The 12,809-nt window shown below is 36.9% G+C and overlaps 2 protein-coding genes across 2 annotated transcripts; both read left to right on the top strand.

Annotated features, from left to right (window-relative positions):
- Positions 1-9,156: 9,156 nt before the first annotated feature.
- Positions 9,157-9,942, top strand: LOC118755677. The gene has a single exon (XM_036490505.1). The coding sequence runs from the start codon at positions 9,157-9,159 to the stop codon at positions 9,940-9,942; it is 786 nt and encodes a 261-aa protein (XP_036346398.1).
- A 105-nt stretch (positions 9,943-10,047) lies between these two features.
- Positions 10,048-10,872, top strand: LOC118755668. Its single transcript, XM_036490498.1, has one exon. It carries the CDS (start codon positions 10,048-10,050, stop codon positions 10,870-10,872), a length of 825 nt encoding a protein of 274 aa, XP_036346391.1.
- The last annotated feature ends 1,937 nt before the right edge of the window (positions 10,873-12,809 follow it).

Genomic DNA, 12,809 nt, shown 5'->3' with positions numbered 1-12,809 from the left:
AAACTCAATTTTAAAATTTTTTATAAAAAAACTAGTTTCTTTGTTGAATTTTTATTTTAAATTTTTAGAGGCTTTTACGTTAGTAGCATGAAGCTTTTGCCTGAGAAGACCCCTAGTAAAATTTTCCGGAGAATAATTTTTTAGAATAAATCAATCCATAAACGATCTGTCAAATTTGCTTTTTGCGAGATTTCTTGAAGTAAGGGTCAAATATGACCGTTTTAGACGGGATCTAATGGGTTAAAATGTTCTACGAAAATATTTCCCAAGAAATTTTAATATATATGTCTTAACCTTTAATTTCGCTCTGAAATTTATTTTAACTATTTTTTCGACTTTTTTGAAAACTACTTAGGCCGAGATATGAAAACTTTAGTAGGCCATAAAATAAAAATACGAGCTAACTTTTGAAAATCCATCGAGCGTTTTACTCCTGGATGGGTAGACATTCAGAAAATGTTAACAAGGTACGGGCTGGTTTCGGCTGTCGCACAGTGTAATTTTAGATTAACTTTTTAAACAGGTGGCCAATCTCTTCAAGCACCTCAACAATATTTTAATGGTTGCATAGTATTTTAAATACAACACTTCTTTAACTAAATTCGACTTTTCAAACAGGTGGCAACCCTCCCAAATGTAATTAAAAAATAAAGTTTATTCAAATCCATTTCGATTGATACACATATTGGAGTAATTTATTTAACTTATTAAATAATTTGATTTTGATTTTCTTACATATGGCACAAAACTAAAACCATGTCACACATCTACATTTCATTTGACACCTAACCCCTTTTTGAAAATCGAACGAACGATACTGATTTTATAACTTGGTGTTAAATATTTAACGCAAACATCTTCGAAATCGATTAAGAAGTTTCACTTCAAAAAAATTTTGCGAAATTCGAAAAAATTCGAATTAAATCGAATTTGCACCACCGAATTTCGAATCGAATAACCGAATGGTTGGGCAATATTCGAAATTCGGAAAAATCGAATTTTAACCCCCCACTACGCATCCCTAATTCAGTATTGTCTGCGCTTTCCTGTAAACATCCGGAAGAGATGGGCCCGTGACCAGACATGCCGTCCGTATAGGCTTGAGCGTAGATATCAGAGTCATTAAGAGTGACAAGAAGAGAATCACTTTCCAGGCGCTAGAGTAAAGGGAAAGCACTTACATCACTTCAGTGAAAAAACTGTTTCAAATTAACTTATACCAACACTTTCAATATTACTCATCACTATTTAATAATAATACATATTTAGGTTAATAAAGACCACGGCTTTTTATGTAGATACATATCTACAATCATTGGCTTTTGTTAAAAAAATTTTGATCAATATTGAACAAAATTTAAAATTAATTTGACTGTTATTCCTTCTTGGTATATTTTTTTTTGTTTTAATTTTATAGTGACTTTTACGTTGGTGGCATGAAGCTTTTGCCGAGTAAAATTTTCCGAAGAATATTTTCGAAAATATATCAATATTCTAACGACCTTCCAAATTTGCTTTTTGCGGGGTTTCTTGAAGTAAGGGTTAAAACGATGTTTTCAGGCGGGAGCTAAAGGGTTAAAATGTTCTACGAAAATATTTCCCTTGAAATTTTAGTATATAGATATGGCTTAGGCTTTAATTTCGCTCAGACATTTATTTTAGCCATTTCTTCCACTTTTTTAAAAACTATTTAGGCCGGGACATGAAAACTTTAGTAGGCCATAAAATAAAAAAAGCTAACTTTTGCAAATCCATCGAGTGTTTATTACTGGATATGTATACTTTCAAAAAATATTAGCAAAGTCCGGGCTGGTTTGAGTTGTCATAAAATTGTCGCACAGTGAAGTAAATTCAAGAAAAACCAAATAATTTTCCAATTTCAATTCATTTAAAATTTTCAATAACTCTACTTCTAACTTTACTGTTAAACATTACAAAACAACGTGTTAAGTACCTTAAAAACGTATCCTAACCTCATTTTTCAATGCATTTTTAAAAAGATCTTCATATGAAAATTGGGCGAAAACTTTATAAGATACTATCGGAGATATATCGATATTTTAAAAAATGATATCGAATTATATCAATGGTCTGAATATCGACAGTTTTTCAGCTCTACTGGACATGTTTTTGCAATATTTAACAGTTCAGTTAGAAGAAAAGTTGTTGAAGCTTTCAAAAGTATTGAAATTGAAAGAATCCTCTGGATTTTCATGTATTTAATATATTGCGGTTTGAAAGACATTTTCCTGTCCTATACATATAAGGCATTCAGTGAATAAATTAGAATTTTAGAACGAGAAACCCATAATTCAATAATACACGGTTATGTAATTTGTGACAGCGCAAATTCGACACTCCTTTATCAAGTTTTGTATTTTGGAAGTAGGAGAAAGACACAAACTATACAATTAAAAGTAAAATATGTATTAATAATTCTATATGAATTTGTAATATATTTGGTGTTTGAATGGAAATATTAAACAATACGTAAAAATATGCATTCTTAATTTAAGTCATGTGTCATTACCTGTAACACATCTAGAATGCCGACCGTTCGGCTATGCAAAAAGAACTTTTCACGCTCATTTCATCCATGCCAAAATTATTTGGCGCAAGTAAAAAAATGAAGAAGATATAAGAGGTTAAAGTTAAATTTTCTCATTTTTTAAATATTAGTATCTTATGAAATACATAAAAGATTAATATACTAACGAAGTCACAATTAATTTACATATCTTTCATCTGATATACATAATTTATATGCTTTTTTATATTTTTAAGCCGAAAACACTAAAATATGAACACATGTTAATTTTCATGAAATAACCTTTTTTTGGAAAAAACTGCATAATTAATGCTAAGGAAATATATATTACTTAGAAAGTAAAAGTAATTATCTCTAATTCGATATACATATTTGATCATGATCTGCTTTTGGGTTTAAAGAATTTAGTAATAATAAAAAATATAAATAAATCTCTTATATCTTCTTTATTATGTACCGAATAAATTTGGTATGGTTGAAATCTGCGTCAAAAGTTCTATCAATCCGCATTTTTGTTTTTTTTATAAGCTTTTATTTAACTTGCTCATCGCGCGGAAATTTCCAATCGATTTAACTAACTTCCCGACTTGAAATTTTCAGCATAGTTCCAATCACGATGACAATGCAATTTAAAATATAAATGAATTCCCTAGATGGTCCAGGGGTCATGATACAAAGGCGGTCAAAACACTGTAAAATTTATGGCTAACAGAGCGTAAAAACGCTTTAAATTTGTTAAAGCTGCCGGCGCTAGTAAACAGTAAGTATAGGTTCAGGCGCTAGTAAGAGAAATACCGGAAATTAGCTTCAGCTGTGCTTAACATGGCCAAATTGTTAAATTTTAGGCACTTCTGTTAAGAATTACATTATTTGGTTTCCTCACACAGGGAGTTAGTGAAATACAGAGATACGATAAAAGGCACGCAAAGTGTACATACTTCTACGAAAAAAAATGTCAGTTAGTACGATATGCTTCTTGTAAATATATACTGTTAAAGCGATGTGGACAATGCTACAAGGTGGGGTGCCATGGGATGTTAAAGGTAAACGAAAAATAATTAACATAGATACCGTGAGGTCAAAAGGCTGAGCTTAGGCGAAAATGCTCAGTTTAAGATAGAATTTACATTTAAAAAACTTTTCTATTTAAAGCAACAAGATAAAATCTCCATAGGAGCTGTTTGCTCATAGAGCGCTACTGCTATGCAAATAACAGAGAGCAGGTGACGTCAATAACGATGTTTAACTAGAGGTTAGTGTTAACAAGAGATGGTGAAAACAATCCTTAGGGCCGTTTTTTTCAATGTCTGGTTATCACAACCTCCCAGTTAAATGTCCTTATCCAAAACCTCCGGTTTGTGTTAACCGGAAATTGAACGGCCCTTAATCAATTGTTGTCGTTTGACAGCGTGGAACTCTCTGCAGTGCGTTTGTGATTCGGATTCAGCGTTCTACGAAAAAATTTGTTAATCAAATAATTTGGTGTTAAAGACATACATCTGAAAAGTGCTCTAGCAACGCTGCAAAAATTTTAATTTCCTGTGTATTCGTCTTAAGAGCGTACATATCTACATATGTATGGATATACAAATCGGCGATGTTTTTGCAAAACCGCCCATCGACCAATTGCAAAACAGCCTATCTCGCGGCACTCAAATTACAGGAGAGCGAAAAAATGTTTTTTGTTTGAAGACGGTATTTGCTCTAACTATTGTTTTACAAATCTGTTGTTTAATACCGATTTTACAATTCTTATGCATAAACCTCAATGCCTGGAGTTCAGGGTTACCAAATGTCATTTTTGTCACAATGGCGATAGGCAGTTTTGCAACTGGTCAATGGGCGGCTTTGCAAAAACATCGACGATATGTATGTAGTTAACTTGCATACATATGTTTCCACAGAATGCTATATATTCTTGCAATACTAGATATAAATACTACTTCGTTCGAAAGCAGGTGTGCTTTCTTATATAAGTGTGTATAATTTTCCAAATAATTTTGCAAAAATTTCCAGATACAGAACAAATATAAAACCTAAATGTACAGTGGCTCACAACTTATTTCATACAGGTAAAGTATTAAAATTTCCAGTGCTGTGTTATGAAAACCAAAACGTGTATCGATGCAATTTAAACACCAAGTTGTTGAAATGAAAGGGTAGTTTTAAACAGCAACTTCATTTTTATTATTTGTCGGTTGTTTAACAAATTAAGAATTAAAAACTAAAAACATTACCAAATGTTATGTTACAGCTTATTTCATGCAGCGCATTTTTTCTAAAAATAAGTTAGATAAATTATAAAATATATTTAATATTTAGTGTGCTTTTAGCTTTAAGCCTAGGTGGCATTGACTCTACTAGTTTTTTCGTGGTTTCTGGTTCGATTTTGTTCCACTCTTCCAAAATTGAACTTTTCAGCTGCTCTGTGTTGCTTGATATTTGCGGATGTTATTCTCCAACAACGACCATAAATTCTCAAACACATTTATGTCTGGGGACTGGGCAGTGGTTTCATTAAATGTGGACAGTTCCATATCAGCCAGGTCTGCACGATTGCCGATTTTTGTTTTGAGTCGTTATCTTGGTAATAACGGAAATTTCGATGTATTCCAAGTTTCTCGGCACTTTGAAGCAGGTTATCTTTTAATATATTTAGGCACATTATTTTATCCATAATACCCTCAACAAAGACTAAATTTCCAACGCCAGCTGCGGACATACATGCCCATACCATAACACTGCCACCACCATGTTTTACAGTTGGCTTGATGTTACTTTTCTGGAGCTCGGTATTGGGTTTCCGCCAAACGTAAGTCACTCCATCAGAACCGAAAAGATTGAACTTTGACTCGTCAGAAAAAATTACTGTCTTCCAGAAATCTGAATCCTTAGTTTCCAGCTCCCTGACAAAGGCAACTCGGCTTAGTTGTTTTTTTTTTGTGCTAATTTGAACTCATGTGCACGTAGCACCCGCCGCACAGTTTCGACGCAAAATGATTTTCCTAGTTCCAGCTGAAGCTCTGTGGTTAGTTTAGGAGCCGATATATATACGCTCGTCACGTTCATTGAAAATTTTATTTGGTGCATTTCGGCCTTTATATCGTATCCGATTTTCATGAACGAAGCGCTAAATTATTAAATTAACCAATGCAGCAATTTCTCGCTGCGATTTTACATTTTTGAAATGGTTTATGACCAATTCTCGCTGTTCAATCGTCTTACGATGGCCCATTGGACTTAAATTTTTGTACTGATCACTTAACGCTCAAAAACGTATAAAAAAACCAAGACACCGTTAACCGCGCGACCGCCTGTCGCCAAAATGAAGACAAATGCGAGCATGAAATGAGTTGTGACCATAGATCTTGCTATGCAGCTGCGTTTCGTGCTTTTGCGTGTGTGTGGCGGTATTTCTGCGAATACTACTCTGTTTGCCATATTAGTTGCGTTCCTTGTCTCCCAGAAATAGTCAGAAATAGTCGGATAGATTTAGTCAAAAAAGCGTTTATTAACTCGAAAATGACAGCAGAAACGAGAGACAAACACTCAGTGAGATTGACTCTCTTCAGTCCGAAGTAGTCAGATTTAGTCAGAAGAATTTTTGTTGGCAAAATCTTGGAAAGTGTCAAGGTCAACTGAATTTAAATTAATGGAAATTAAAGAATACGCGAAAAGTGAGAATAATCTAAAAACTAAAAAAAAAGTGAATTGAAAGTGGAAGGAGGCAAAGAATAATTGATATAGTAAGTGTTTATTGTGCTTGTGATTGTGTGAATGTGTTTTGTACATACATTTCTATTCTTATTTGACGTTAGTTTTGTTGTTGCCATTTTTTGTACTAAAATTGTGGTTTTTTGCGTTCCTTTACTTTTCCTGTTATGCTCATTTGGCTTACGCTCTTGTTTAGGCCCCGGACTAAATTTGCTAGAACTTTTCGACCCACCCTAATACTCACTAATTAACATACTTACGATATTATGGTTGCCGTCGATCTGTTAACTACTATGTTAAGAAAATATGCAACCATAACTTTCGTTAAATAAACAGTTCGACCGGCAACCGTAAATAAAACCAAAAACGGTTTACTTACTCGTTTAGCGACTATCCGAGAAGGAAGACATCCAGCCACCAAGTTCCAGAAATTTTTATTCGAAAGGTAATCTGTAATTCCAATATATGTACATATATATATATATACACAAAATTCTAAGTGAATAAACACTCTTATTATTAGTTATACTAATACCGAGTTATTTCTATTTTCTTGCTCCAAGTGTTGCGCCGATGAATATGGTCCTTTGTCGACGAGACTGAAAAAGTTTATCTCACCAGCACCAACAAGTTGTTTGCCAATCAGGACAGGCTAATCCGCGAGAATACGTTAACCACAGCAGCAGTTTAAGGATTCAAAACCTACAGCAGTTACTAACATACAGCAGCTTTCAGCAGATTCGACACCTGAAAAAAAAAGTTTTAAAGGTACGTGGTTAAAAATTTCACTGCACTGTATTTTTTGTGAAAAATTCGCGCCAGAGAGCTATAAATTGTGTAAATCTAAACAACGCGAGTGATTTTGTGAAGTAAAGAGACTTAAGTGCGTTAAAATATTCCGTTTGCTTGTTAGACACACACAAACACATATACAAAAGTGCGCGCTACGGCCATTTCGAAAAGTTGTAATGTACTTCAAATAAGAGTGAAACAACTTGCAACAATATTAATTTCGTTGATTAATAGCGAAGTAATTAATTCACATAAAGAAAAATTCTGAATAGTCATTTTCATTCGTTCGTTGCTTGCATTTCGTGTTAATTCACTAGCAATAACACTGCACCTTTTATTCGGTGTACATAACCTAACTTTTCACGGCACTTGCGCTTGCATAGAAGTTATATCTTCAGCAAATCAAATTCACAAAATCACTTTCACGTTTTGAGTTATTCACACATGCATATACATATATCTATAAATATATAAAAAATAAAGGCGCTCTTTACAATTGCGGGAAATAAAATACCATAATCGCGTTCATATTTTTCAACAATACCTACATACATATGGTTGGCGAGCAATAATTTAAATACATATACATATCTACATCATATTTTTGAAATAAGCACTTTTTATATATTTATAACCGGTGTTAATAAACATACATACATACATATAGAAAGTGAATTGGTTGCATACTTTTAATTTATAAATCTGAGATTGACTTGGTGGAAATTTCGATTGGTACACATTGCTTTAACGAATTGGGGTTGTTAGTAGTGTTTTTCTTTTCTTTTTTGACCATCTGCGTTTGGAAAGTCCGCTTTTGTTGTGTTGCTTATCCTAATCGAAGACTTTAAAGTTTTAGTAAGGTCGTATTTACCGATTAAAAGTCAATATGGAAACTTTCAATCGCTTAACCGACTCGGTCATAAAGTTTGAAATAGACTTCATGAGTACGCCCACTAATGAGCATTCAATACACTCGCTAAGAATTCAGCTAACTGATCTGAAAGCTATGTGGGATAAAGCCAAGGCTCTATTTGACGAGCTTCTAACAACCGAGTCACTTCCTGCAAAAGATCTGAGTGCAATAAGAAAAAAAATAAAACGAGCTACTCAGCTTTCTTGCGCTGCATGTCGAAAATAAGCGATCTGTGTGATAGGTTAGATAAAATAGAAAAAGAAAACGAGGACATGTCAACTCGTTCAAACAACATACATCTCCCACCCTGCGACACACTTTTCGTGACATGTTCACATGTTTGAATAAACGGCTTACACCAGTAGAGAAGCTATATCACCTTAGACAGAAAACGCAGGGTGAGGCCAAGGAGATTGTTAGCAAGTGTCCCTTAACTAATGAAGGCTTTAACACAGCCTGGAAGCATCTCTGTGATAGGTACGAAAACAAGAGAATCCTGGTCAATACACAATTGAAGATTCTCTTCAACTTAAAAGCGGTCGAAACTGAATGTGGAACATCGATCAACAGACTGAAAAGGGATATCAACAATTGCATATCTGCCTTAGAAAGCCATCAGATCGATATTTCAAATTGGGACCCAATAGTAACGTACCTATGTTCTACAAAACTGCCTGAGGTGACACTTTCGCTGTGGGAACAATCGGTAGAGAATAAAACTGACCTTTCTAAGTGGACAGATATGGACCGATTCCTTTCACATAGGTTCCAAACGCTAGAATCAGTCTCAGTTTTAAGAGGAATCACGGTTTCAAAACCACCAAAGGTTTCGAACTATAAGCATTCCTCTGAACCCTCGCATAAGAGACTTGGCGCTTTTCAAACAAGTGTCTCTAAATATATGTGCAAAATGTGCCAGAGTAACGAACATAAGATGCATCTGTGTCCAAGGTTTCGCAAATTATCCGTAGACGACAGGGTTGCTTTCGTAAAAAACAATAATTGTTGTTGGAACTGTCTCGCCTTTGGACACTTGGTATCGAAATGCACTAGTTCGTTCAATTGCGCCACCTGCCATTCTCGACGTCACTCTCTCCTACATGTTCAAAAAGCACCACTAAAGGCAACAAATAGGAATGACATTTCTGAACCTTTGGATACTTCAGCATCCACATCCAGACAGGCTCAAATGCGACGCGAATCTACAAAAGGCAAAGGCAAAACTGTTAATAAGGTAAAAACACATCACGCTAACACAAGCAAAGGTGTATTATTGGGTACAGCTCGTGTAGACATTCTTTTTAATGGCACGAAGTTCTCAGCGAGATCACTAATTGATTCGGGCTCTGAGTGTTCTTTCATTACGGAAAGGCTCAGACGCAGAATCAACCTGCCGACCAACAAAATGCATGCCCAAGTTTCGGGCAACAACAATGCGGTTTCTGCGGAGGTGAAAGAATCATGCTCAGTTCAACTCAGGTCACCCATTGATCCACTGATTTCGATAGAAGCGATGGTGTTAGTTTTACCCAGACTTACTGGAAATTTGCCAACGTGCCACATCAGTGCACTCACGCAGCAAGCTTTTTCAGACCTTGTCTTGGCGGATAAAAGGTTCTTCATAAACGAGCAAGTCGATCTTGTTCTAGGTGGTGACATCTATCCCCAAATAATTTTAGGCGGTATTCGAAAGAATGTTCTAAGTACGCTATTAGCTCAAGAGATAGTATTCGGTTGGCCACTGACGGGTCGGGCAGACTCAGACAATCCAACTACTAATCGCGTATCGTTCTTCAATGAAGTGGCCCTGGATAAACAACTCAGCACTTTCTGGGAGTTAGAAGACATCCCGAGAGACAGGATAATAACAGCGGAGGAAAAGCAATGCGAGGAGCTCTACAAACGAACGACAATGCGGAACCAAGATAGAAGATACATCGTGTCTCTTCCATTTAAAGACGATTTCCCATCTTAAGTCACATTAGGGTCTTCACTGAAAATAGCCTTTTCCCAGTTTTACAAAAACGAAAAACGGTTAGAGAAAAATCCTGAGTTGCAAAAGGAGTATAATAGAGTAATCATGGAATATGAATCCATGGGCCACATGTCGAAAGTAAATTCAATTCAGTCAGCAGATTTCGTAGACAACTATTATCTACCTCATCATTCTGTGATAAAAGCAGAGAGCACGTCAACAGAGGTGCGTGTAGTTTTCAATGCGTCTTCTCCAACAGCGAATGGTGTCAGTCTGAACGATGTTCTTGTGCCAGGACCCGTGCTTCAGTCTGACCTGACAATATTCATTCTTCGCTGGAGACTTTTCAAATACGTTTTCAATAGCGATATTGAGAAGAAGTATAGACAAATTCTGTTAGATTCCAATCAGACCAAATACCAATGGATAGTTTTCCGACCTTGCCCGAACGATCCCATCAGCCTTTATGAACTAAAGACTGTGACTTTCGGCGTGAATTGTGCTCTTTATATTGCAATGAGGACATTGCTGCAATTAGCTGAAGATTCTGAAAGCTCTCATCCGATAGCCTCGAATATTTTGCACAAACACATGTATGTCGATGATGTTCTCGCTGGCGGACACACCACCGACTCTGCGATACGAGCTAGAGACGAAGTCATCACTGTTTTACAATCAGCCGGTTTTCCTCTGCGAAAATGGACTTCGAACTGCAGCCAAATACTACAAGGCATTTCAAAATCACATCTGTTGAGTGAAGACTTTTTGGAGTTCGAGGACACTAGCAGTGTGAAAGCGCTTGGTATAAGATGGAACGCTCACTCTGATCAGTTCTATTTTATAGCCAAGCCTATCGAAACCCCGAGAGTTTCACAAAGATATCGATACTTTCTGATATCACCAATCTTTTTGATCCACTTGGATGGCTAGCACCGATAATTGTTGTTGCGAAGATACTAATGCAAAACATCTGGTTAGAGGGTACGGACTGGGATGAGAACGTATATCGAAGAACATTAGACAGGTGGCAGACTTTCACGAAAAACTACAACGAAATCAACAACATACGTATTCCTCGATGGGTAGAATTCTCGACAACAGAGCGTCGAAATTCATGGATTTTGTGATGCATCCGAAAAGGCATACGGCAAAAACTAGAGTTGCACCAGTAAAAACAATTTCCCTACCTCGATTAGAACTTTGCGGGGCTGTATTACTGGCAGAAATCATCGAATCGGTCATCCATAATCTCGACTTAGGCCACCTGCAGATGCACCTTTGGACCGATTCCACGATTGTTTTGGCCTGGATCCGCAAACCCCCATGTTCGTGGTCTACATTTGTAGCCTATCGTATTACCAAGATAATCGACAAAGTGGGAAACTTATTGGCACCACGTGGACTCAGCTACAAATCCCGCAGACTTGGCGAGCCGAGGCATACTTGTGCAAGAATTGGTCAACAATTCGTTGTGGTGGCAGGGACCTTCTTGGCTGCAAGAAGATAAAGAAAAATGGCCAACACAAGCCACAGACTTTACCACAAACATTGAAGAGAAACGGGTGAGCGTTCATACAACAACAACGACTGATAACACAAATGATATTCTTGACCGATTTTCCAGTTTACCAAGAGCTTTGAGAGTAATATCTTACGTGTTAATATTCTCTCAAAGAACTCATCCGAAAACAAAAGCTTCAATTCAGCCGGAATCTTACTTAATTTCAGCCGATGAAATTAAGCCAACGACAACCCGCTTAATAACAATCTCTCAGAAGCAACACTACGGACTGGAAATCGCGAAATTAAAATCGGGAGGACCGATCGATGCGAAAAGCGAAATATTGCCCTTAAATCCTTTCATCGACAAGAACGGTGTATTGAGAACACGCGTTCGTCTTGGCGCATCTCTCGATCTGGCATACAACGAACGTTACCCAATCATCCTTCCTTATAATTGCAGGTTATCACGTCTGACTGTCCAATTCGTCCATGATGTCTCACTCCACGGTGAAAACCAACTAATGCTGCGTCTCATCCGAACGCAGTATTGGATCCCGAAGGTCAAAACTATGATAAGGTCCATCATCTACAATTGCAAGATCTGCACGATCTTTAAGAAACGCTCACAAAATCAGCTAATGGCGATACTACCACAAGAACGGACAACCTATTCGCGTCCGTTTACTAATACGGGGGTGGATTTCACCGGACCTTTTAATATAAAAATTTATCGCGGGCGCGGGTGCCGTATTTCAAAAGGATATGTTTGTCTTTTTGTTTGCTTTTCTACCAAAGCCATCTATTTGGAGGCCACAAGCGGCTTAAGTACAGCTTCCTTTCTAGCAGCTTTTAGCAGATTCGTTTCCAGACGAGGGTGCCCAAGAAACGTCTATTCAGACAACGGGACAAACTTTGTTGGAGCGTCACGAGCACTTAAAACAGAACTCAAAGCCTTCATAGCTGATGCTCGCACCAACGCTCTATGAAAGTATACCCATCAATCACTGTCTTGGCACTTTATACCGCCAGCGGGCCCGCACATGGGTGGTCTATGGGAGTCAGGAGTTAAAAGTTTCAAAACTCACTTTAAAAAGATAGCCTCAGGATGCAAATATACTTTCGAGGAACTCAGTACGCTCTTATGTAGAATCGAAGCGTGTCTCAACTCACGACCTCTGAGCCCAGCTTCAAATGAGCCAACTGACCTGGAGCCCCTCAATCCAGGTCACTTCTTAATCGGAGGACACATATTAGCCCCACCAGAAATCGATGTAAACGAGAACCCTGCATCGATAGTTAACAGGTGGCAGAAGCTAAAGGCATTGCATCAGCACTTCTGCAGAAGATGGAAGGCAGAATATCTG

The sequence above is a fragment of the Rhagoletis pomonella genome, unplaced genomic scaffold (genome assembly GCF_013731165.1).
Source record: "Rhagoletis pomonella isolate Grant_MI unplaced genomic scaffold, Rhpom_1.0 Rhpom_scaffold_00002, whole genome shotgun sequence".
NCBI lineage: Eukaryota > Metazoa > Arthropoda > Insecta > Diptera > Tephritidae > Rhagoletis > Rhagoletis pomonella.
This window is presented reverse-complemented; position numbering and strand designations above follow the sequence as displayed.

Excerpts from the sequence above, each read along its gene's own strand:
- LOC118755668 (XM_036490498.1), top strand. The coding sequence starts at position 10,048 with ATGGAATATGAATCCATGGGCCACATGTCGAAAGTAAATTCAATTCAG.
- LOC118755677 (XM_036490505.1), top strand. The coding sequence starts at position 9,157 with ATGCGACGCGAATCTACAAAAGGCAAAGGCAAAACTGTTAATAAGGTA.